This window comes from Haliotis rubra, unplaced genomic scaffold, assembly GCF_003918875.1.
Source record: "Haliotis rubra isolate DU_JTF1 unplaced genomic scaffold, ASM391887v1 Scf928, whole genome shotgun sequence".
NCBI classification, from domain to species: domain Eukaryota; kingdom Metazoa; phylum Mollusca; class Gastropoda; order Lepetellida; family Haliotidae; genus Haliotis; species Haliotis rubra.
In genome coordinates, this window is record NW_025767666.1 from 28,549 (window position 1) to 56,092 (window position 27,544).

Genomic DNA, 27,544 nt, shown 5'->3' on the forward strand with positions numbered 1-27,544 from the left:
GCCGCACTCAGCAATATTCCAGCTACATGGCGGCGGTCTGTAAATAATCGAGTCTGGACCAGACAATCCAGTGATCAACAGCATGAGCATCGATCTGCGCAATTGGGATACAATGACATGTGTCAACCAAGTCAGCGACGCTGACCATTCGATCTCGTTAGTCGCCTCTTAGGACAAGCATGGGTTACTGAAGACCAATTCTAACCCGGATCTTCACGGGTCGCAGTTAATAATGATATCATTGGTAAAGTCATGGATCTCGATCAAGGTGAATTTGGGATTCAACATTAACAGATCCTGTCACGGCTAAGGCACGCAACTCTTATACGACTGGACTCCTTGTGCTTGTTGGGTTAACACAGTAAGTGTGAGTGAGTTTTACACCGCTTTTAGTAATATTCCTGCAATATCACGACGGGGGATACTAGAAATGGGCTTCACACAATGTACCCAAGTAGGGAATCGAACCTGGACCTTCATTGTGATGAGCGAACGCTTTAATCACTGGGCTACTCCACCGCCCCTTGAGTCAACAGAACTGTCAACACTATCGGAAGTGCAAGTCCAATTTTCATGTCTGGCACGGAAGGTGAAGGGTGAAATCAGTTTGATTAGATCACATTGCCGTATTCACACGCTTCAGCCGCTACTCATCTGTCGCCATTGTCTGCCATACGGGTTGAAACTTTGAAACGACCTAGAACGTCGACATGATGACGACAAATCTAAGCCATTAAACAAATTCTACAAAACTAAAACTGCTCACACTAAACCTGTTCACGCAGAAAGATGTGTTCGGAACTACAGCTGATCGAAATTACGTATCGGAACCGGCTTTCTAGACTAAGGCTTAGTCTCTGAATATATATAATTTTGATAGTAACAAACAAGCCCATTTAAATTGAAGAGGAGCCCCAGGGAGACCAGAGATTCAGAACCTGAGGAAGTCTAGACTTGCTTCATTTAGGACTTGAGCACTGTGGGGAAGGCTAGGCTGTAGGGAAAATAAAGTGGTTCAGGGACTGAGACAGACTAACGGCTTTCGTGTAGACTAAAATAGCCCACTTACTCTAATTTCCTAAGCTCACTTCTCGCCCTTTCCTGAAACAGAAATAAGACGGACATGAACGAAAGTTTCCGATTGTGTTCGTGTTCGGTGCGTGTTCGGTGCGTGTGTAAACAGCAGGGGAATTCCGACATTCGTATGCGTGGGGGAGTGGGGCCAGAAGGGGGGACGTTAATGTCGATGTGACCCTCGCATGCAGGTCATTCTCACTTCCTGCTGGCTGTGTAACAAGTGTCCTACTTCACTGCCAACAATACGTGTGGGAGAGGAGGTGGGGGAGGGGTTCATATCTGCAATACAGTCGTGAGGACTCCGCGGGGGAATCTCTGACTGTTCACTAGTCTGTCTCACAGTCCCTGAACCACATTATTTTCCCTACTGCCAAGCCTCTCTGCAGTGCCAAAGCCCTAAATAAAGAAAGTCTAGATTTCCTCAGGTTCTGAATTTCTGGTCTCCCTGGGGCTCCTTTTCAATTTAAATGGGCTTGTTTTTTACTATCAAAATTATATATATTCAGAGACTAAGCCTTAGTCTAACTGTTCACCTACGCTTGTCTTAAGGCGACTAACGGGATCTCGTGGTCAGGTTCGCTGACTTGGTATGTTATCGTGTCCAAATAGATCGATGCTCATTTTGTCAATCACTGAATTGTCTGGTCCTGACTCAATTATTTACAGACCGCCGTCATATATAGGCGTTAAACAACAAACAAACAAACAAAACATATACATGTCACTTGTCCCCTACATGAACTGGTTGGTCAGGCTTGGTTTTATATATTGTTTGGTTTGTTTCTTGTTAAATGCCTCACTCAGCATTTGCCCAGCTGTATGGCGGCTGTCTGAAAATAATTCGAGTCTGGACCAGATATTCGTTTGTTAACGTACATCGACCTCAGAAACTAAGTAACCCTGGTCAATGGATCGGGATCGGGTGGTCAGCATCGCTGACTTAGTTGGCACGAGTCATCGTATCCCAAACGCGTAGATCGATGCTCATGCTGTTGACCACTGGCTTGTCTGGAATATTGCTGAGCGCGGCGTTAAAGAACAAACAATTACACAAATAAAATCAACATTATACGTAACAACGCTCCACGCAAAGCGCTCCAGTACAATCAAGGGTCATCGGATGAACAGAAGGGACCAACTTGCTCGGTTTAAAGTCTGATGACGTCACATCCGGCCAGTTATTGACACCACTCTCCAGTACAATCAACGGTCATCGGATGAACTGTAGACTAACGTTTAGTCCCTGAATATGTATAAATTTGATAGTAGCCAATAAACCCATTTAAATTGAAAAGGAGCCCCACTGAGACCAGAGATCTAGACTTGCTTTATTTAGGGCTTTAGGGAGGGCTAAGCATTGGGGGAAATAATATGGTTCAGTGACTGTGAGACAGACTAGATGAACTGCTACCGACCCCTGGCCTTCTGGGCGACTTCCTGTCGGTTGTATGTTTACATACTAATTATCTATTACGCAAATGTTCACTGATGGGTTGTATTGATCAGCATAGGTGACCAGCTGGCTCGGTGTAAAGTGTGATGACTTCACATCCGGTCAGTTATTGACACCACCAACGCTCACGATGATTGCCGGTTCATTTGGTACATATAGCCCGCGGGGAGTTATTGACAATCTCTGGTTGCTATGGACACCACTTGATAACAACAGTGTTTGTCGCCATGGACTACACTCGGTGTGTTGACCTCAGACTGTGTGTGGCTGCTTGCGCTAGTCCGGACTGATGTATGTGGGGCGGTGGGGTAGCCCAGTGGTTAAAGCGCTCGCTCGTTACGCCGAAGACCCGGATTCGATTTCCCACATGGGTACAGTGTGTGAGGCCCATTTCTGGTGTCCCCCACCGTGATGTTGCTGGAATATTGCTAAAAGCGGCGTAAAACACACTCACTCTCTAATGTGGCACTGGGCCCGTTTGGAAACTGGAAACTACACCCAACTCACGAATACCTGACTGCGAGCCACCCAGCTCACCTGGAGAGAACAAGGCAGGGTAACAACAACCACCATGTTTTAACGCGCTCGGGAATCGAACCACCGACCTTCCGCTCCCTATACAAGACGATCCATGTATGTCCATGTGATTGGGGCCGTGGGGTAGCCTATTGGATAAAGTGTTCGCCAGTCACGCCGAAAACACGGGTTCGATTCCCCTCACAGGTACAATGTGTTAAGCCCGATTTTGGTTTCCCCCGATGTGATATTAGTGGAATAGTGCTAGAAAAGGCGTGAAACCATACTCACGGGGGACACCAGAAATGGGCTTCACACATTGTACCCAAGTGGGGAATCGAACCCGGTTCTTCGGCGTGACGAGCGAATGCTTTAACCACTAGGCTACCCCACCGCCCCGATAACATGTGAACGTTGGGCATGATGGTTCCATCTGTGTAGCCGATTATGAATCCTAGCATCTGTAGCTCTGTGAAGCTCATCTCGAAAGTGAGAGGAACCATGACCACGGTTTCTTAACAAGTCCTTTTGATGACCAACGTTATTTGCATGCCGATATCGTGATGGTAATGTACTGACTGTGAAACGTTAAGAGCTCGAGCCACGATGCTCTGTCCTGTTTTTGAACTTCCAACATGCTGGAATATTGCTAAATGGGGCGTAAAACTAAACTCGCTCACTCACTCCAACATGCCCATTGCGCGTAGCCGTTCCTGACGTGACAGCCGCCGCGTTTAAATATAACGTTTCAAAACAATTAGTCAAGAACAAATCGGTCTCTGCTCTGTGCTGTGTGTGTGTGTGTGTGTGTGTGTGTGTGTGTGTGTGTGAGTATGTGAGATTAAAATGTACAGCAACACACGGGAACGTTTCATTTTTATTTTTGAAGTTTACCCCGACCTCTTCAGGCTCACATAAAAAACGCTGGCACGAAATTAGCGTGATTGCTCGCAAGGTCAGCTCTTTATGTGCCAGCCCTTGAACTATATACTCTTCAGGTGTCATAAGTTTTTAATCAATTACTGACGACCAATACACCATACATACACTGCAACATGCGTCGTTCGTATCGCACTGAAATATATGATAAAACATGAGTTTATTTACACTCCTACAAGCATTTGGTGTGATAATAGAAGACATACATTAATACACCATTGACACACACCATCAGACACACACACACACACACACACACACACACACACACACACACACACACACACACACACACACATTTGTATAGCGCCGATATCCAGCTCAGCTCAGCTGCTCAAGGGCGCTTTGTTTTTCCCTCGTTCACTGGATGTCAATCTCAACGGCACATCGTATTGTCAATCTCAACTCCCTGGGGATCATACAACACATGCCCCCCAGACTCATGCATACATTAGACAAGAAAGTATAACCCAGTTTCCACAGGGATATCAAAACAGGTGACAGGTGTTTCTGGTGAAGCCACGAGTCATCTCCTGTATTGAATATTACCGTATACGGTGTCTCATTTGATGGCAGTCATGTGTTTGGTTTCCCCCGATGTGATATTAGTGGAATAGTGCTAGAAAAGGCGTGAAACCATACTCACTCACTCACTCCAGTATGTACCACAAGTATTTTCATGTCAGGTCAAAATCAACCCGGGATGGGGGTGGGGGGAGTAGCCTAGTGGTTAAAGCGTTCGCTCGTCACGCCGAAGACCCGGGTTCGATTCCCCACATGGGTACAATGTGTGAAGCCCATTTCTGGTGTCCCCCGCCGTGATATTGTTGGAATATTGCTAGATATTGCGTAAAACCATACTCACTCACTCAAAATCGACGGTTCGAATCCGCACACTTGCCCAGCTTATGGGCCTCCTAGTTTGTAACCACGCCTATCATATTGTGAGAACACAGACATGTTGCGTCATGCGTCGGAAAGCCATAGACACTTTACTGGATACCTTGGATACACAAGATGTGGCCATGTGTCTGTTCAAACGAATTTATTGTCAATAATAAATTTCAACAGAACATCTGCTGCGACATGATCGTTCAGATACACTGAATGGATAGGCTTTAAAGGACATGTGCATAACTATAATGAACCCAATGATTAATTTACATTGACAGATATAATGATGTGATGTGGCAATTACTATATTATAATTAACCAGGCAGAATAATGACTGCACATAGATCGGCTTGAAGCAGACACATCAACCCCTAATAGTTTCATCTCAAACCGCATTAATCTTATTGATGTTTATGATCAGGGTTGGAACAATGGCGGAGTTATCTCTTTCTCCTGTGCCATTTCGATAAACTCAGAATGAACACTTCTCAGTATTTTGTATATTTATACTATCTTCTTATCCATCAAAAAAGACACTTTGGGACATAATTCTATAAAGGTGGCTCCTTGACACCATTCGTATCCATTCGCCATTTTCCGTAACCTGCAAGTTGGTTTGTTTCGGAATAGCACGAGTTGGGCACACATGGGCGAATAGCAACACATGCCAACACTCGCGTCTTTCCGTCACCTTTCCGGATTAACACGAGTGGTGACACGTGTCATCTCATTCGCTATAACAATCACATAAATACATAAAACGTGAAAGACAGTTTCGTGAGTCAATATGACTCGTATGACGGTGAAGATAACTATGTACAACCAATATGGTAATGAAATTTATCACATGGAAACGAAATGTAAATGTATGCATACTAAATATATACTGCAACAAAGCATGTTTTTTTCTTGGGGACGTACGATTTCTTGTCAATGCAAAGTTTGCGTTACGTTCACTTCGTGGAACGGAGCCCTGGGTCCATTCCAGAAAGTGGTATTCGCGCCAACACGAGCGTACCTCCCATACGTTAACACAGACTTTCTACGATCGTAGCTACGTCTTTCAACAGAGACTTACGTTTATCGCAGTGCTGAAATGATCGTAACTCCATATTTAAAAATAGACTTACGACAATCGGGCGCTAAGACAATCGTAACTACGTCACTGTCGTAATCGTAAAACTGAGACGATCATAACTCCATACTTTAACACAGACTTACGACAATCGGAGTGTTACGACAAAAATCGTAGCCCTAAGATCTGTTTGTGAAACGAATAATCGAAACGTATTACATGGCAAGAATATCAATGACAATTTATTACAAATCCACGTCGTTGTTTCAGCTATTGCAATCACCCTCGCTGTGAACATCGGGGCTTTCTCGCGATATTTACACAATATACACGCCCTATGTTAACGTTTTCAAACCCAACTTGAATCAACGGAGACATTCATCGATTCAAGTAATCCTGTTTACACGGTAGAGTACACGTCCGCCTGTAAACCATGTACAGGCAGGTATTCCCAAACATGACGAATGTATACGGTATCCTCATATATACGTCCCTTCTAGAACAAAGGTTCGTCCAAAATGGTTGTTTTCACGAGTGCTTCAGTAACTCCATAGGGATCACAGTTGGAAGATGGACGTCTGTCTTCGAGGTAACCCTTTCCGTCTTCCGCCACCTGGCGGGGAATTCTCACACTAGCTCCGCGGTTAGCCACACCGGCAGAGAAGTCATGAATGGACGAAGTCTCGTGTTTTCCCGTGAGACGTCTCTCGTTGTCCTTGCCCCCTCTGGGGTCGTACACGACGATGTGGTCGGCGTGACGTACTGCCATCTTGTCAATGGCGTCTTCAATGAACCTAAAAAACCAAATACATTCAAATGAAAAATGGCACTGTTTACTAGCATTTTCCAGAGTGTCCTACAGTATATGAGCTTATTCATGCTGCCATTGACCTTGAGGAGGTGAGGGGAAATGCTAAGACAAATCCTGGGTAAAATGTCTAAACTATTTATTTAATTCTAAATGTTTTATGTCCTGGCATCCAGGCTACAAACCAAGCACTCACTTCAAGCCACCATCTTCTCTCATTGCCTTCGTGCTGTAGTTGGTGTGGGCGCCTGCACCGTTCCAGTCGCCGCTCATTGGCTTGGGATCAAAGGTGACAATAACGCCAAAGTCTTCTGCCACTCTGTGGAGGAGGTACCTGGCAACCCACAGATGGTCGCCCATGGATATACCCAGACAGGGCCCCACTTGGAACTCCCACTGAAAGGCAAGAAAGCTAAGATTATAAACAGTGCAACCTTTACAGGGACCCGTTTGGTTCTCATTTTGGAAGGTGGGGAAGCATGGTGGTTTGACACGATTAAAAATAGAACACCTTTAACAGGGCCCCTCTTGGACCCCCCACTCCAAATTCAGGCAGGAACAAAGACTTTTTAGATTCGATGGTAAATAGAACAACCTTTGAAGGCCCCCATATGGATCGCCCATTGACCAGACCAGGTGAGTCAACGCAGTCTAAATTTTTCGTTTTTAAGAACAGTACAGCACTTTCAGCAATATCAACAACACGTGGACAATGGATAGCGTATATCACTGATAAGGTCAGGTAGAAATAATCCATATCTTCCAAACACAAGAGGGCGGTGGGGTAGCCCAGTTGTTAAATCGTTCCCTCTTCACGCGGAAGACCCGGATTCGATTCCCCACATGGGCACAACGTGTGAAGCACATTGTTGGTGTCCCCTGTCCTGTTATTGCTGGAATATTGCTAAATGTGGCGTAAAACCTACTCACTCACCCACTCCAAACACTAGTGACGTCATAACGCCGTTCTTGTATTCAATCAGATTCCATCGTGTGTTGTTCGGGGACACGGAAAAAGAACGATGCGTGTGGCTACAAAGGTAATGGGCGAGTGGTGACGAGGTTTTTTCTCATTCAGAACGTACCTGAGCTGGCATGACCTCTGCGTTACACCCAGCGATCTCAATCCCCGCATATAGACACGCCCTGTAGTGAGCCTCGACGATGTCACGGCCGTACACCTTGTTGGCTCCGACACCGCAGTAGTAGGGACCTGGAACACAACCACACGCGTCATAAAGGGGGGTTGGGGGATCACAAGCGTCTGCTCTGATCTGAAGGTCACGTTCATGTGTTTAAAGTACAATGAGATAAAGGCATTTCCTCCGATTTTGACACGCCAGGTTAGAAGATACTTGTTAACTCTCATGGGTTAAAAAACGTTCGTTTTGGCGCAAGGATTTTTAGCAGGCCATTTTGTTACAGGTGATCACCGCATAGTATTACCATTGAATCATCATAGAATTACCATTGAATTACAATAGAATTACCATTGAATTAAAATAGAATTACAATGTAGGCAAGAAATGAAGGGGAAAATGATAATTAAATAAATAAATGTGAAACATTGAAAAAATGCGTGTAAACCAATAAAAACATGAATGGGAAACAGAATCTGTCCATCAATTACCAAGTTGTCCGTCTCTTTGTCCCTGTCAAAAATTAGGGCGGTGGGGTAGCCTAGTTCTTGATTCCCCACATGGACACAATGTGTGAAGCCCATTCGTGCTGTCTCTGTCGTGACATTGCTGGAATATTGCTAAAAGCGGCGTAAAACCATGCTCACTCCCTCTCAGATCAATACTATTTTCTCTTCCGTCCAGACTTGTATACAGTGCCTAAGCCCTAAATGAAGCAAGTCTAGATTTTCCACAGGTTCAGTTTCTGAATCTCATATCTCACTCCTTTTCAACTGAAATATAATTGTTTTGTTCTATAATGATATATTTCATAGACTAAGCCTAAGTCTATCGCCGTACCTTGAGGTCCCGGAAAGCCCTTCTTGGGCCAGCCGAAGGGGTACTTGTCATAGTCCAACAGAGTATATTCCTGTTCGATTCCAAACCAGGGTTCTTCCGCCTTGGCCCTGTCCATTGCAGCCTTGCACGTATGCCGGAGGTTAGTTTCTGGAAACGAAGCGAGTATTATCAATGCACAATGTCACCGCAAGTGAGTGAATGGTACTTTACGCCGTAGTGTTTACGCACACTAGTTCCCTATATCACAGTAACCTGTACTGCTGGTCGAGTCTGGGCCCTGCAAACCAGGGGTGATATAACGAGTAATATCCCGTGTTATTAAGACATTCTATTCTGAACGAATATATACCGTACACATTTAGAAAGCTATACAGTCAGCTCTCGTTAATCCGACACTTGTGGTTGCAGAGAAATATGTCGGATTAACTGAATGGTCGGATTAATGAATGAAAATGTCGGAGTAATGTATTTGTGTGAAAATATCAATGTTTACTAAATGTCATGATCGTCATACTGTTGCTTGCATATCAGAAACGGTTGATCTAGTTATCTTCATCGTACGTAAAAATATTCACAGAAATAAAAAATACTAACAATACATACTTGTTATCATTTATTAACATTCGAAGATGGCATAACATACATATATAATCACATAAGCGAACCGTTTCATATCTATTTCATGAACACATTGGCACAAAACCCTAAAAATATTGTGATCCCAAGCCTTCTTTTTTCGGTATATATAGGTCAACCGAGAGAAAAACATCACATCTGGTCCCAATACGCAGTGTCTGAATAAACAAGGATCATACTTACTGACAGGGTTCAGCTTGTGGTCGTAGACTGAGCACATGAGGAGTTTGTTGTTGCCGCGCCTGAACGGATCCTTGAATATGGCTACGGGCTGGAGATACCGGTCTGAGTCACGACCCTCCGCTTGTTCGGTGCTTGAACCATCGAAGTTCCACACAGGGCATTCTGTAATCAGAAGGACGGGATATACAGTATATATCTAAAAAGTTCCTTACAGCTCTGTTAGAACATGCTGAGGGCAAATGTTCCTTGTAGGTTAGGGGCGGTGGGGTAGCCTAGTAGTTAAAGCGTTCGCTCGCCACGCCGAAGACCCGGGTTCGATTCCCAACATGGGTACAATGTCCCCCGCCGTGAAGCCCTTTCTGGTACCCCCGCCGTGATGTTGCTGTAATAATACTAAAAGCGGCGTAAAACCATACCTACTCACTCACTACTTGTGGGTTACCTCCCTGATTTCCGAACGGATTAAGTTCCCCCCCCGAGGAAGAAATACAACGAAACACTACGCTTTAAGGAAAAGAAATTATGTTTTACATGTTGAATTAAACTCCCCCTGATTTTCGAACGCATTAAATTCCCCAAGCAATACAATTATACACAACGTTTTACAAGTATATTCACTATCGACAATATATTGAGGTAAACTTTTTTTAAAATGTTCACAATAAAATCATAATATGGCTTTCTTATTAGTCTTTTTTGTATGTGATATAACTCCGATACAGTTCAAATTGACGTTAAAAGAACCTAATCTCTCAATCAGGGGCGGTGGGTTAGCCGAGTGGTTAAAGCGTTGACTCTTCACGCCGAAGACCTGGGTTCGATTCCCCAGAATGGTACAATGTATGAAGCCCATTTCTGGTGTTCCCTGATGTAATTTTGCTGGAATATTGCTAAAAGCGGCGTAAAACTAAACTCTCTCACCCAATCTCTCAAACACCACGCAGCGTAACGTGACTGCGCCGTGACAAAACATACACAACATGAAAAATATTGTTCATGACGTCAATACGTAATAGATCCGACTATCAAAAATACAATCGCTGTTTAATGTTCGATTAAAGCCAACTCATAATATAGAGTTTTTGTGCTATATGTTGATGTACGAGACATCTGGCGCACGGTACGGGGCAATATAGTGCAAAGCGTTCTTTCATCAGTGAGTGGTAATTCAAATGTGGAAATATATTACAATATACTCATGCCAATAATGGTTGTCACCCCCCTCCCCACTCCAACCCCACACACACACCCCACTCCCTCTCCAATAAAAAAAATTGAAGGGGGTGGCATGAGTATATAGTCATGTATACAATGTTAGTGCTGATGCCTCTTCAACACTTTGATCACGTATCTCTTAAACGTAATATATACGTAGTGACGTATCCAGCTCACGGAAATTTATTACCTAACAATTTATTTTTCTAGTTTCTTTTTCGATTTACAGCTTAACTGAAGTGGTTTAACTCAGTTGAACTCGGTCAGCACCGTGTAATCACTAGTGATATATTGTATCTGTCACTCCAGAACATTATTTAGGGGCGAGGCATACAATTGCAAGTATCTGTGATGAATTTGCTTTTTGTTTAGAACGTTGTCTTTCTTAGTATATGAACGTATGTCGGTTTGTTTGACAAGCCGCTGTAAGACTCCCGCCACATGGTGTAGCATACTTCCACGTAGCTGCAACTTGGGCTTTCTCGGAGTGAGGGTTTCATAAATACACGTGATCTCCATTCTGTGTCCTTTTAACGAAGCACTCAAATTCTCGATGCACGTACTAACATTTAGTCCTTAGATAAGCTCATCTTACTTAAAAACAAACACACACGCACACGTGCACACAACCACTCGTATACACGTGTATATATTCACACACACGCATGTATGGACTCACAGCAAACAGCGGTCTTAAAGAACACAAAGAGGCCACTAATTATAATTCCTGATAGCCTTAGCTCGTAATAGGCTTTTCCACTAAAATATTCAGCGGGATATAGCCTTTCTCCAAGGCTGTACTGAATGCTGAGCCCATGGATGTATAGTAATTCTATCCTTTGAAGAGGCAAGTCTAGATACGTGGACAGTACACCAGTCTGTTATTTATTATTTTTTAGAAATTATCATTTAAAGTTTTAATTTTTACCTTAGAGAGTTTAAACCCAGTTCGTTATAACCATATTCGTTATAAACGTCGTTAACTGTCTGGAGTGAGTGAGTGAGTCTAGTTTCTACGCCGCACTCAGCAATATTCCAGCTAAATACATGGCGGTGGTCTGTAAATAATCGAGACTGGACCAGACAATCCAGTGATCAACAGCATGAGCGCACTGGGAACCGATGACATGTGTCAACCAAGCCAGCGAGCCTGATCACCCGATCCCGTTAGTCGCCTCTTACAAGCACGGATTCATTCTAACCAGGACTTTCACGAGTCTTAACTGTCTGGAGCACACGAAGTATAAATGTTCCTATACTCTTTTAAGGTTTCTTCCCATGATTTGTACAACACTGTGGAGAAAAAATATAATAAAGGAACTCATGTACTTTCATATGTTGCTTTATATATTTCCATCAGTATATTTCTCCTGTCTGTGTGCAGTCTCGACAACGTGCAGTATATGCTGCTGACACAAATTTTAATCTATCATGCACAACATCTGGATTCTCTCGTCCCAGGACAGGTGTCGTAATGGATGAGATCAGCTGAGTATCGGGACCTCACTGATAACCTCCATGTGTCACACCTAAGAGTAAAGTCCAACACATTACTGTGTTCTCCATATAGTATTCGGGGCAGCGCCAAGGACACGAGCTGTCCGAGTTTTGTGTCATCATCTATATATCATAGATATGTGTCCGACTTTCAAAACAGGACGCTTTGTCATCACGAGAGGTAGTTGTTTTATGCCGCCTTAAGCAATATTACAGCAAAATCAGTGAGTGAGTATGGTTTACGCCGCTTTTACGAATACTCTAGCAATATCACGGAGGATGACATCAGAAATGGGCTTCACACATTGTATCCATGTGGGGAATCGAACCTGGGTCTCACACCGAGTGAGTGAGTGTTATTGCGTGTTAAACTGACCTTCGGGACTCTTGGGGTTGAAGTCGAGAGTTCTGCACTTAGCTCGGATCCCTTCTCCACTCCCATCGATCCAAATATACTCCACCTGGACCTTCTCGTCGGGCTGGGGGAGGTCCAGGTACTTGTTGAGGACCGTCTTGTTGGTGGTGGGGACAGCCATGGTCGTCTTCAGACTCTAGAGACTGAAAAAAAGCCAACAGTTCATAAAGAAAAATAACATTTGGACTGAAAAAAGTTGCCACTGGTGGAAATATATACTCACCGACAAAAGAAAGTACAAAAAGAAAAATGTCCACTGTTTGGGGGGTTTGTTTGTCACTAATTTTCTGATTTGTCTGGTCCAGACTCCACTATTTACAGACCCAGTGAGTAAGTATTGTTTTACGCCGCTTTTAGCAATATTCCAGCAGCATCACAGCGGGGAACACCATTGTACCCACGTGGGGAATCGAACCCGGTTCTTCGGCGCTTTAACCACTGGGCTACTCCACCGCTATATATTACGGTGACTATCAATAGAAATATACACGTGAATCCACGTTAACGACATCATCTCGCTTCAGAAGTTCAGAAGTCCTAATCACTGAATATCTAAACATTACTGTCAACCATAGACAACATGCAGGGTTTTTAAAAAAATGTGTGCTGACACTCGGTCTCGTGACTGATGGCGTATCATCGTGACCCAAAACCGTGATTGGTTACTCGCTAAGGGTCCGAGTTATCTGGTTCAGGTTGGGTTACTCACAGACCCATTCGGCGCGGGTCCAATGTCGGCCATTTATGCCAAGTCGGATTCAAAGTGTCGAGTCCACCGCTAGCGGTCGATATTATTTAATAATATTAGAGAACTGAGAGGTGTCATATATTGGAATCGGTAGAATAATCACCTGAGACCAGGTAGGTCAAGGTGAAACAGCTATACAAGGCAAGCAGTACTGTACAGAGTGCCTGGTCTTGTATGAGATATACAGGATTGCCCATGTCTCAGTCCCTGAACCACATTATTTCCCCTACTGCCTAGCCCTCCTTGCTATGCTAAAGCCCTAAATGAAACAAGTCTAGATTCCCGCAGAGGGTCTGAATGGCCCATATGACTGGGGTTCCTTTTCAGTTTAGCGAATGAGTGAGTGTAGTTTTACGCCGTACTCAACAATATTCCAGCTATATGGCGGCGGTCTGTAAATAATCGAGTCTGGACCAGACAATCAAGTGATCAACAGCATGAGCATCGATCTGCGTAATTAGGAACCGATGACATGTGTCAACCAAGTCAGCGAGCCGGACCACCCGATCCCGTTAGTCGCCTCTTACGACAAGCATGGTCGCCTTTTGTGGCAAGCATGGGTTGCTGAAGACCTATTCTACCCCGAATCTTCACAGGTCCTTTTCAATTTAAATGGGTTTATTTGTTGCTATCTACATTATATATAGGGCTGTAACGATGTATCGAACTATCGATGGATTGCAATTGTTGAGTTTCCGATAGCAATTAATCGATGGCAGAAGCGAAAAACTATCGATGCATCGATAATATGTGTGACTATCGATCAGTCTAAGTAAACTTAAGCTCAGTATTATTCGTTACACTGCTATACTGAGTCTAACAAAACCTTGTGGAAGGTCGCGTCAGATAACCATTTCAATTGACCAATCAGAACACAGCTTACCAAATCGCGAAAGTTGACATTCGCACATACCTTTTGAACTTTTACCGCGAAAAAGTTTTGTACCCAAACGATTCCGAATGCTATTTTCCGTACGATCGCTTCCGAGTGATGCACATGGAGCACACCACAACCGTGAGTAAACAGTCGCAGAAAATAGCGTTTTGTCAATATTCAAGGACGTTAGCTTGCAGAAATATTAGCTAATGATAGCCATGTCAACAGAAACCTAAAAGCGTATATTCTGCAGGTCATAAATCTGTGTTTTATGCGGTTTTTCATTTGTTGTGAGATCAGTGTTGGCGACCGGGGAAGAGTAAATCCATTTTGTAAGTCCCGCCGAACCTTAAATAGTAGCCGTTGTCTGATTGGTTAAATCCGTTCTGTCGTCTCGCCTTTGATTGGATGGTCATAGGTCGCTCAAAGGTTATCTGACGCGACCTTCTACTAGGTTCCGTTAGACTCAGTATAGCAGTGTAACGAATAATACTGAGCCTAAGTTTACTTAGACTGGACTATCGATAGTCCAGTAATTGACTTCCGTTGATAAATGCGCAGCGCAAAATACAAGAAGTACCAGATTGGTTCACTTTGATTTGATTTATCCACCCCTGTTACCTGTTAACTGTTTACTTGATCTGGGTTTCAAGTTTCTTGTCAGTTATTGAAAGAGACTGAAACTACTTCAACTTGTATTTATTTCATATTAACTATACATTCATTTGGGAAATGACTTCAAATGAGACAATTAAATGAGAGAAAAACTATTGCAATAGCTGGTCGCAATAAACTGTCGCTATCGCAACAGTTTGTTGCAATAGAATATCTCTAGATTGTCAATTTCGTAATTACATTCTTATTACATTACACCCATATTTGCGGCATGTAACCGCCAGGATGTCATTTGAACATATATACTGAGAGAAACAAATGAGAATGAAAGGAAAGTTCAAGCGTTCCTTAAATATTTTCCAGTTTTCATTACCAGCTTTGAATAACGCTGTGGTGATGAAAACGGGAAAGTAATAAAGGAACGTTCGAATTCCCCTGTGATCCTTTATTTGTTTCTCTCAGTATAAGTGTACACAAAACGCAGTTACTGGCCATATATGTCCTTTTCAAACAACATGTTAAAAGAATACAATTTTCAAAAACCGGATGACCGCAAACGAAAATTAAGTTCACCATTGCCAAATATAGTAAATTTCCAACATATATATATATATGTCATTTTCTTAACTCTATACAGCTGCTATTTTACAATAAAGTAATAGTTTTTAGAGGAAGGTATGCAGTTTTCACAACGTCACTGCCAAATTGACGCGGCCCAGCGAAAGTACACTTGGTCATTTTATCTGTCTGTCTCATGGTTAGCAAACGAAAGCTAGAGCTGAAGTGTCCTCTGTTATTGATTTCTCCAACAGCTGATACAGACTGGCTGATGTAGCAGAACCACGCCATTCTTGTATACACCTGTTTTATAACACTGTGAATTTCGATTTCTTTAAACGACAGCTTTCATGTAAAAACAGAGATGGCCACCTTCAGTCTTCTCGATGTTGCCTGCTTTCACCATACGCACACATGTTCCATCTAAAGCTTACAAATACGCCATTTAACACAAAGGGTTCAGATGCCACTGACCTGATTTGCCACGGTACGTTTGTTATCCCCAGTAACATAATTTCGGTGGCATACAAAGTATTAAAAACATACGATATAAGAAACAAGACTTAATTTCACAAATCAACAAATATTACCTAGATAAAATGTGAAAATAACAGAACACTTACACATAGAAAAGCTACTCCCGTCTTTGTTCGGAGGTTGGCCTAGAACTGACTGGTTATTCGGTCAGAGTAACGGTACTTATCACGTTCCCAGCGAGTGCTTTGAGCTCTCAACAGCGTGTGAAGCTAGGGACAGTGTGTAAAGCTCCGACGGCATGCTGCCTTTATAGACAGAGCGTGGGCTAACGAAGACTGGGATTTTCCCCGGCATGCCGTGTGTACGATAATGTGTCAAGTACGGATTAGCATTGGTTGCCGGCGAGAATTGGTCGGCGACAAGGTCGGCAACCACTCAACGCGCACATGACCAAAAACCATTGTTGGAAGCATGTACGTACGCTATCGACTCAGAGTATCCAGTTCTATCAGCAACCATTGTACAGTGACAGACTGTTAATTAGCCTGGTCGATGACAAGCTTGAGGATCTAATATGTATGTGGGATACTCTTTCTGATCAGTTCAGTCCCCCCCAACCACTTCTGGCAAATTTCCGAATTCAAAATTCATACAAGAATTAATCATGCAACCCTAACGCAGGCTGACATATTTTTCGGTCAGTCACCCACTTTTGATCAAACCCAATAAAATGGCCTGGGGGCTCATATGCGAAATGCGCATTATGTCAGACAGCGCACCAAAGTCTCCAAATCATCATCATCATCACCATCATCATCACCATCATCATCATCATCATCATCATCATCATCATCATCATCAGGGGCGGTGGGGTAGCCTAATGGTTAAAGCGTTGGCTCGTCACGCCGAAGACCCGGGTTCGAATCCCCACATGGGTACTATGTGTGAAGCCCATTTCTGGTGTCCCCCGCCGTGATGTTGCTTGAATATTGCTAAAAGCGGCGTAAAACCATACTCAGTCAGTCAGTCAGTCAGTCATCATCATCATCACCACCACACCATCATCATCATCATCACCACCATCACCGTCACCACCGCCATCATCATCATCATCATCATTATTTGTCAGTTAACTACAGAGTCTAGTTACGTTATAGCTTGAATACGAATCCATACTGTCAGCGTGACTCACCTAATCACAGGGTAGTGCCAAATATAACATATGTTACATTTGACCACTTTCTAATTATAAAAGGCATTGTGTGTTCAAAGCTTGAGCATGTATGAATTATAGTTCCATTTTTAATATACAAGTAAATGAATAAAAAATATACTGTTCATTACAAAATTCATTTACAAACACATTTAAAATATCACTCAACTTGGGAGTGAGTGAGTGTCTTCCGCGTAACGACCAAACGATTTATCCATCGGGCTTCCACATCGTCCCTGATATATAACAAGAAGAAAGTCCAGTAGGGTTCTCTCGAAGTAATACCCGGTCCCAGCGTATTCCTTCTTTACTCACAATTTTCCTGTTGTGTCGAACGTCGGATAACTCGAAGTGAGTGAGTATGGTTTTAGGCCGCTTTTAGCACTATTCAAGCAATATCACGGCGGAGGACACCAGAAACGGGCTTCACACATTGTACCAAAAACGTATTACTGTTTTGTATATAAGCACAAACATCCTACAGACGGACGAGAAAAACACGAGATCCATGATTGTTTCCGTTGTTGTACCCATGTCGGGAATCGAACCTGGGCCATCAGCGTAACGAGCGGACGCTATAACCTTTTGGCTACCCCACCGCCCCCTGAATCTGGGACTGCGTATGAGGTACACAATGCCATTAACGATCAATGTCGGCTGTATGTATGGGGCAAGGACACTCGTTTGTTAACGTACATCGACCTCAGTAACTAACCCCATTCAATTCAATTACATGACTATAAGCCAGCAGGAAATCAACGACCGAGGTAAACTGGAGCATGCACAGATACCTAGTTTCCGATATTGACATTACTTGACATTAACCACTCAGCAGTATTCCGCCATATGACGGCGGTCTGTAGATAATCCGAATGTGGACCAGACAATCCAGTGATCAACATCATGAGCATCGATCTACGTAATTTGGATACGATGGCATGTGCCAACCAAGTCAGCGAGCCTGACCACCCGATCCCGTTAGTCGCCTCTTACGATAAGCGGTAATCGGAAAAAAGCATCAGGAAAAATAGAATCGGAAAAAAAGAATCAAATTTTGCTAGGAAAAAATGAAACAGAAAAAAAGGATCAGTTGACAGCAGTTAAGACTAGACTTTTTTTGAGCACTTCCACCAGACCTTGTTCTTTCTTGTACAGTTTCTGGTGCACATGTACCCATTCCAGCAAAGCTTCCTGCCACCCTTGTTGCTCTCTATCACCTCCATAATGTTTTACCTCAAACTGACATGCTTTACTCTTATATAGATCTATTGGTACCACTATCAAAACTAATGTAACCATATACCAATTATACATTGGAAGCCAGTTAATCCCTTAAGAATATCTCTTCCACTCTGCTGTTGTGTTTTGTCAGGGGATGATACACATACACTATCAAAACTTTAAAAAAATCCTTTTGAATTGAAAAGTAGAGCCGGTGAGACAGGCGATTCAGATTCCTGAAACTGGGAAAAATCTAGACTTGCTTCATTTAGTGCTTAAGCATGCAGAAAGGGCTGGGAGAAAGAGACTGTCAGGAAGACTAGTACTGTCCAAGAGTGTGTTTTGCGCCCTCGGTTGGTAGTTGTGGGGGTAACGGAAAACAAAGTGAGTAAGTTTTACGCCGCTTTTAGCAAATCCAGCAATTTCACGTCGAAAGACACCAGAAATGGGCTTCACACATTGTACCCATGTGGGGAATCGAACCCGGGTCTTCGGCGTGACGACCGAACGATTTAACCACTAGGCTACCCCACCGCCCCTCAGTGGTGAAGTTGAAGACGACGTTGTCGTTGGTGAAGCGGCCACTTTTGTCGCTGATCCGGGCCGGTGATGTCATGTTTTATTGATAGAGATATTACATCATGTGGTCCAAGGTCACTGACGACCCATGGACATATACTTACGTAAGATCCGCCGACGTGAGGTGTTAATTGACGTTTATAGCGTTGGGAATTAACGGTCCTGTCCGGACGGGCTTTATAATGACAGGGGCGTTTGCTGTGTTTATAAAGGGAAAACAACGGACAGAATTTCAGTGCAGTTTGGATACACATTGAAAAGATTAGGTGCATGTATATTGAAAGCCTTTGAATTTCGTTTTTTTATCATCCTGACCCTGGGGACAAGTGTACAGCAGTCTTCAATGTTTACCGGATCCTGCTCAAACGAAACATTAATAAGCATTTTCAGTTCCAATTTGCAATACAATTGAAGCACTGAGAGCTGATCAAGAAATATAGCCTTCAAATGCTACTTGTCGATAAGAACAACCTGTTTATTCCTACTTCTCAGCACACTGTAACAGACAGGCTAATGTGACTGTTTCAAGGTGTTTGACTTAAAACTAACATGGATGAGGAAAGGATTTATTCATTTGTAATAACGGAACAAAATACAAAATAAACTGAAATAGAGCCAACATCAATGATATGGCTGAAATGTAGGCTCGCCGAATTAGAGTGTTGTGTTATCAATGCTCAAGGATGTAGTATACCTCAGTACATATCAGTAGCCTTAAGTATGCTTTAGTATTGATAAAAGAAAAAGAAAAAAGTGTGCACGAGTGCGAACACACGTGAAACATGTCAGTACATTTGTACTCGTGTCGTGTCGTTGGTAATCGGAAAAAAGGCATCAGGAAAAAAAGAATCGGAAAAAAAGAATCAAGTTTTGCTAGGAAAAAAAGAAACAGGAAAAAAAGAACCAGTTCACACATTTATTGGTGGAATAATGAACCAATATCATAACCTATATAATAATAATATATAATATAATACATGTATAATCATATATCAATTTGACTTGACCCGAACTGTGGGCTGGGTTCCAATGGATAACTGGTTCATATACGTGTCAACCAAGGGTTGGTCTTTCTGGAACCATTGTATAGCTTCCACACAGATGGATGGTGGGTTTGGGCCTGTCGTGGTTTTAAACTCCTCTGGAATGGTCAAGTCTTTGATGTCAGATGGATACAGTCAACTGTCACTGTTAAGATTACTTCGTGGCGCCTAGACTAACGCGAAGTCTGTGAATATATATTATTTTGATAGAAACAAACAACTCCTTTTGAATTGAAAAGGAGACCCAGTGAGAAGGGAGATTCAGAACCTGGGAGTGAGTGAGTGAGTGAGTTAAAATTTAACGTCACATCGGCAATATTTCAGCCATAAAGTGACGAGAAAAGGTTGACATATACATTAATTACAAGTAGTTAAATAACAAGTCATCGAATAACTGTAAAATATCTAGAGTATCACAGATGGTGTCTAAAACTAGCTGGTAAATGTAAAATTAATTTATTTATGAAGACAATACAATATAAAAATGGGCTATAGATCGCCAGCAACCGAAGGTAGATCACCATACTAAGGACCATGGGGACTTACAGTGCCTTTACTACCTGGATGGACCCTAGCTGGATAGAACCTGAGGAAATCTAAACTTGTTTCATTTATGGCTTTAGCACTGCAGAAAGGGCCGGACAGAAGGAAATAATGCAGTTCATGGACTGTGAGACAGGCTACATGTCCTCCATCCTGGCCTGCTTATCCTGTATACTTGATGCGTGTTATCGATAACATAGGGTCACTTAGATAGATAAGATATACATTTATATATGATAGTGTCATATGAAGTAGAGAGTAAAATGTATAACATGTTATTCAAGTAATAAAAAATGACGATACACAAACCAAACGGCTTATATAGGAGTCATATGTAGATTATTAAATGGAGCAAATATTAAACTGTGGCAGTAAACTCGACACATTTGGTCTTGTTATTCAATATTTAATTGTAATGCAATGTTTCTGTGATTGCCGCAAGCACAAGCCATTTTAAAAACCATAATAATCAAATTGCCAAACGTTCGACGCTTAATTCCTTGGAAATTCAAGTAGAACTTTTGTCGTCTTTGTATACTAAACTGACGCACAAAAGAAAGTAAACGCAGTGTGTTACAGGATTATTTAAGCAAAACCAACGTAAATATTTTAATATTGTTTGTGACTTGCAAATCACATTGTGTACATGGTCCCCAAACACCGGATTTCACAACTGTATACTTTGTTTTGTACGTCAGTATGTACAGTACGTATTGACCTCTGTTAACTTCTCAATATGTTACATATATAGCCTTGAGTGAACTACGTATACAGCTCCGTCAGTACAATAGGTGTTCACCTGGGATATGTCATGTCAAGGACGCTTATTCGGAGCGATCAGTTTGAGACATTGTTTCTACCGATAACGTTGTTTTAAGGGGAGGTTTACGTCAGCTACAATGGCAGCCTCAGCCTTGGCTGAAGTCGTCCACACTCATCTGGTCTGTCAGCTTCACACCTTTCAAAGCATTTCTTAACATTCGACGGATTACAAACTAGACAGACGTTTATTGTCTCAGTTATTTGACCCGTGAAGATCCGGGTTAGATTTGGTCTTCAGCAACCCATGAAGATCCGGGTTAGATTTGGTCTTCACCAACCTATGCTTGTGGTAAGGAGCGACTAACGGGATCGGGTGGTCAGGCTCGCTGACTTAAGCTTGGTTGACCGTATCCCAATTGCGTAGATCGATGCTCATGCTGTTGATCACTGGATTGTCTGGTCCAGACTCAATTATTTACAGACCGCCGCCATATAGCTTGAATATTGCTGAGTGCGGCGTTAAACAACAAACCAAACCAAGGATATAAAAATTATTTTTGTTTGGTATTGAAATAGCGTTGTTTCGGTATAGATCCTTTTCTCAGACGTTTACGGGTACGGTGCGGATAAACATATATGGGGCGAACCGGGATTAGAACTCACGATCAAGGACGTAACTCTTACACTACTCAGCCACCCGCGCCCTCACCTGGTGGGAGGATCATTGTCTCCCTTTGATAGACAATACCTGGTCACAGGAAAACTTATCAGGGTAAAGCAGATGTTTGCATGGTATTGCTAGTACTTTATTAAGTGCGTGCGTCCGTGCGTGCGTGCGTATGTGTGCACGTGTGTACGAGTGCGTGCGGGTGATCGTGACCCTTACTTTATCTGTCTCTCAGTGGCCAGGGCCCCGTTCCTCAAAGCGACCGTAGCGCTAAGGTGATCGTAACTCCCATACTTTAACATAGACTTACGACCGTCGTAGCGATACGATCGCTTTGAAGAACGGGGCCCAGATGTTGTACGTTGATATGATCTATTTATATGCCTGTATCTCCCACAAGATTTTTTTTCCTTTTTCTCTTTTTAATATTCATGCGGTGTTAGCTTGTTATCATGTCACATACAACACCCTTGTTTATTACTCGTATCAGTGTTCTATGGCCCAGTAACGGAGACACGTGACGGTATGAGTAACACACGTGCTATGCTGGGCATTATTGTAAACAGTCAATTTTATGTCGTAAATGCTAAGTTTGATTAATGTCAGTAAAGGCCAGTCGCATTTCTTACATTGGTAAATTATTTACCTGTATTTCAAGATTTACAGTACTGTTGAAAAATATATTTCGAAAATAAGTTTATAAACTTCAGAAACAAATGCGGCTAAATGAATTACCAAAGGAATCCATTAATCTAAGATTACATATAATATTATATAATGTGAGTGAGTATGGTTTTATGCCGTTTTAGCAATGTTCCAGCAATATCACGGCGTGGGACATCAGAGAATGGGCTTCACAAATGGGGGAATCCAACCCGAGTCTTCGGCGTGGAGAGCGAACGCTATAACAACTTGGCTACCATACCCCAAAGGTAAATATGTGAGTGAGTGAGTTTAGTTTTACGCCGCTTTTAGCAATATTCCAGCATATCACGGCGGGGGACACCAGAAATGGGCTTAACACATTGTACCCACGTGGGGAATCGAAGCCGGGTCTTCGGCGTGACGAGCGAACGCTTTAACCACTAGGCTACCCCACCGCCCCAGGTAAATAAGTGATCAACATGCTCGATGTGTTGTGCAAAGTCCCATCCGGGATGCAAACACTCACCAATGGAAGCCTCGATGGCTGAGTGGGTTAGATTGCTGACTTTGTGTTCTGGCGATTAGGGTTTGAATCCTGGATGGGACTCAACCCAACCAAAGTACTAGAATCTGTACTCTACTGATATAACACATGTTGCATTATACCATTGCCGTTGTGTAGTTACAGCTGGGAATTAGCCGTATCTCATTAGCATAATCCCGATGTTGTGTACTGTGGAAATAGTGTACTGTTGTCAGGTGGTGGGTGTACGACGAGAAAATCGAAACCGGTGTTTGCCTTATAGGGGAGGTATTATTTTGAACACAAAGCCCTGGCCAAGAACCCAGTGTCTGTCTCACATGCTTAAATATCAAAGACATTATTTGAATCTATTCATGTATAGGTTTGACGTAGACGGCTACAGGAACACACTGTATTGTATGGGCGCTATTGTCCCAATGAATACGGTAGCTAGTGTGTCTTTAACCGTCACGCGAGATGTAATATATCCTGTACCAATTTTTCACATAAATTTTTAAAATGTTATTGCTTTCCGATTAAGATTTAAAATGCAGTAGAGAGGGTTCGGGTGATCCTGGCACAGTCAGGCTGGTAGGGCTCATCATCACCATGCCCCCTCTAGACGCAGCCCGGTCAGCGAATGGGTTTCACCCAGCAAGCCCTGCCTTGACGAACCTAGACTTGCACAAGTCTCTAAAGTATTAATCAATACTTTAAATGATCATTTCTAAAAATAACATAACTAACAGACTGGCTTGTACTGTCCCTTTGTCTAGACTTGCCTGTTTCAAGGATAGAATTACTATACATCCATGGGCTTAGCGTTTATTACAGCCTTGGGCTTAGCTTTCAGTACAGCCTTGAGCTAAGCGTTCAGTACAGCCTTGGGCTTAGCGTTCAGTAAAGCCTTGGGCTTAGCGTTCAGTACAGCTTTGGGCTTAGCTTTCAGTACAGCCTTGGGCTTAGCTTTCAGTGCAGCCTTGGGCTTAGCGTTCAGTGCACCCTTAGGCTTAGAGTTCAGTGCAGCCTTGGGCTTAGCTTTCAGTACAGCTTTGGGCTTAGCTTTCAGTGCAGCCTTGGGCTTAGCGTTCAGTGCAGCCTTGGGCTTAGCGTTCAGTACAGCCTTGGGCTCAGCGTTCAGTAGAGCCTTGGGACCCAAATTTATTCTTATTGTTCTCTGCATGTAAAGATATTTACCTGGTGACGTTGGTGTGAAGACAATTAATCCCGAACTACCTATAACACCAGGACATTGATGGGAGGATTAGTATTTATAAAGTAATGAATTATTTATCATATTCATGCTCACATATTCAGGTGTAACGACATACAGATTACATTTTGTTAGATGTTGGATGTAGTTACTTGAATAATGACGACTTCAACATTTGTTATATATGTATTTGTGAGGAATCACGGTCCCCGGAATAACAAGATACAGACCAGAAACGAGAATAAATTGATCCGCAATACAGTGACATGCTAGGAGACAAAGTCATGGTGAATATACTGGACAAAAAATATAAAATAGATGTCGAAATTCTTTATAATTTAGATAATTATAAATCGAAGATAAATTGTAGTGTACCATCATTTCTACAATTTTGGTCTTCATGCCATATGCTCTTTAGTTGAAGATGCTATCTATTTACATGTAGTTTATTCCATATTCTCTTTACATCTGGGAGATCATTATCAAAATTCCAGGAAATGTCTGGAAATGGTGGACTATTCACTGTATATTGACTTTGTAAGTGAAATTTAAAAAAACCATTCAGGGATATAGTGAATAGTTTGGTATTTTAGTAATTACACTGTATGTCCGCAATATGAAAACATAAAGCTGCAATGTGAAGACACATTTGAACGCAATGTGAAAGCACGCAATGTGAAGACGAAACCGGTGTTTCATTTGAACGCAATGCGAAGGCATATAGCCGCAATGTGAAGACATGTCTGCCTGCAATGTGAAGACATGTCTGCCTGCAATGTGAAGACATGTCTGCCTGCAATGTGAAGACAGTAATGCTCAACATGAAGCCATATACTCGAAATGTAAAGACTCCGGCACTCCTTGTGAAGCTTTAGTCCACAAATACTCCATGATACACAACGGTACATTGCCTAATCCGCTGTACAAAAGAAGCTTTATGTACACTGCCCACGCCTTATGCTATTAATATTGATATGTGTGACAGGTGACGAGGAAAACAGACAACTACAAGAATCCACATAAACAACCATCGTGAAGACCGATGACACCAGGTGTTGACTGACAAAAAATGTTACTTAAAAATAAAATCATACTAATTCACTTTCACTGAAGTGAACCAGTTCGATACAATGGGACTTTGAGTCAAGTATACTCTACCTTAGTAACTGCCAGAAGGGACGGTAGGGTAGCCTAGTGGTTAAAGAGTTCGAAGGCCCGGGTTGGACTCCCCACATGGGTACAATGTGTGAAGCCCATTTCTGGTGTCCCCAGCCGTGATATTGCTGGAATATTGCTAAAACCAGCGTAAAACTAAACACACCCACTGCCAGACAAAGACAAAGAAAGTCCAGCTAAACACTGCTGTGTCGAAGTTATGATTGTCACGAAGTAATATCCTGATCCCAGCGTATTCCTTCTTTAGTCACAATATCCCAGTTGTGTCGAACCTCGGATAACTCGAAGTGAGTGAGTGTTGTTTTAGCAATATTCAAGCAATATCATGGCTGGAGACACCAGAAATGGGCTTCACTCATTGTGCACATGTGGGGAATCAAAACTGGTGCTCAGCTAACGCGAACGCTTTAACCACGGGGCTACCCTAACTCTAGTAACCTAGTATATACGGTGCTCCCTTCAACGTCAACACACCTGTATTTGACGTTACATTAAAGACCCATTCCTGCATACATCTCTCCACAGATCGATCGTGTGCACGGGGATCTATTATTCAGTGCGATGGCGGGACTACGTTTTTCTCGCACGCACCTACACAAATCCATATACAAGGGAACAGCTGGGTCAACATAGACAGCTAAAACAGTTCGACCAGGCCTGACTGTATGGACTTGTTTGTTGCAAGTCTTTGAAGGAAATTTAGTGACACAAATATGGGAGAGAATATATGGCACCTTCTTTATTGTGAGGTACACTTCGTGTGGGAGTATCTATGAAGATCCGGGTTAGAAATGATCTTCAGTAACCCATGCTTGTCGTAAAAGGCGACTAACGGGATCGGGTGGTCAGGCTTGGCGACTTGGTTGACACATGTCATCGGTTCCCAATTAGGCAGACCGATGCTCATGCTGTTGATCACTGGATTGTCTGGTCCAGAATCGAGTATTTAAAGACCTATATAGGTGGAATATAGCTGAGTGCGGCGTAAAACTAAACTCACTCACTCAAGTGGGAGTACATGCCTAATGGTGAATGATCATTCAGTCGATGAAGGATTAAGCATATACACTCCGAAGCGTGGTGTTCCTCGTAATATGTTAGTTGATATCAGTACATGCTCTCCCATACTAATATTTGTTCTTAAACAGCGGGATGACCAATATTTCAGCCATTTAAAAGTATGAGAGACACAGCATCATCGCCCAAGCCATTTAGTGGCATCATACCATCGGCTGGCTTCTAACATGAAATCCCCACAAGAACTACAGGAGACAATTTCATCCACACAGTGTAGGTTTCATACAGGCGAAAGATACAACGAAACGTTCACTAACGGTGACGATAATTATACGGAAACGCCTTAAGTGAGGGTCAGAAGCTATCGGGATTGGTCACTACACATATGTCTTAAGGGGAGGGTCAAAATAAAATAAAATTAACACTTTATGAGGGTAAAGAGTGACTGGACATAAAGAGTAAATGCTACAAGGGGCGGATACAGCTTTTTATTTTAGAAAGGGTGGGTGCATACTATTGAGAAAAGGAGGTTTTAATGGTCATTTAATAAACTTTCAGGACAACCCCCTTCTCGATCCGCCTATGGGTACACATATACAGGAAACATAAGATGGCGGGATGGTTTACATGTAACACTATACAGTTTTCATGCTGCTATTAACAATATTATACAGAATGTCAATATATGTAGGTTTTATTTTCAAAAATACGAATATGTTTACAGGCCCACGTCATAAATGGCCGGATCCTAGGAGGACAATAAAATCAAACTGACTTAATAAGTTTAAAGCAATGTGATCAACCTCATGCCTACTCTACGAAATAATATCACCACTTACCTTGAATGGTGTACCGAGTGCGGCAGACACGCTGTCAACAAGTGGTTGTCTCAGAGGGGAAAACTTTCATCAGTGCGCTGCCCATATTTATACTGAGGATGACGCAATCGGGAAGAAATCCCGACAGTGAGCGACTTAGCT

The 27,544-nt window shown here is 42.6% G+C and overlaps 2 protein-coding genes across 3 annotated transcripts; both read right to left on the reverse strand.

Annotated features, from left to right (window-relative positions):
- Window positions 1-5,015: 5,015 nt before the first annotated feature.
- LOC124264490 (glutamine synthetase 2 cytoplasmic-like) lies at window positions 5,016-27,544 on the reverse strand. Of its 2 annotated transcripts, none has more exons than XM_046699230.1 (7): window positions 27,404-27,544; window positions 12,649-12,830; window positions 9,561-9,722; window positions 8,742-8,888; window positions 7,848-7,975; window positions 6,959-7,158; window positions 5,016-6,748 (listed from the first exon to the last, which is right to left on the reverse strand). In XM_046699230.1, exons 2-7 carry the CDS (start codon window positions 12,806-12,808, stop codon window positions 6,451-6,453), a joined length of 1,095 nt encoding a protein of 364 aa, XP_046555186.1. In that variant the 5' UTR covers window positions 12,809-12,830; window positions 27,404-27,544; the 3' UTR covers window positions 5,016-6,450. The 2 variants fall into 2 exon arrangements, with proteins under 2 accessions (XP_046555186.1, XP_046555187.1); XM_046699231.1 differs by lacking the exon at window positions 27,404-27,544 and adding an exon at window positions 16,109-16,246.
- On the reverse strand, window positions 24,024-24,341 carry LOC124264489 (as-peptide 126-like). The gene has a single exon (XM_046699229.1). The coding sequence runs from the start codon at window positions 24,339-24,341 to the stop codon at window positions 24,024-24,026; it is 318 nt and encodes a 105-aa protein (XP_046555185.1).

What these genes read in the sequence shown, in the direction of transcription:
- LOC124264490 (XM_046699230.1), bottom strand. Translation starts at nt 12,808, where the DNA reads ATGGCTGTCCCCACCACCAACAAGACGGTCCTCAACAAGTACCTGGAC. An exon ending in CAACCCCAAGAGTCCCGAAG is followed by an intron (nt 9,723 to 12,648) that starts GTCAGTTTAACA and finishes TTCTGATTACAG; the next exon opens with AATGCCCTGTGTGGAACTTC. An exon ending in CAGAGGTCATGCCAGCTCAG is followed by an intron (nt 7,159 to 7,847) that starts GTACGTTCTGAA and finishes CTTGCCTTTCAG; the next exon opens with TGGGAGTTCCAAGTGGGGCC.
- LOC124264489 (XM_046699229.1), bottom strand. Translation starts at nt 24,341, where the DNA reads ATGCAGAGAACAATAAGAATAAATTTGGGTCCCAAGGCTCTACTGAAC.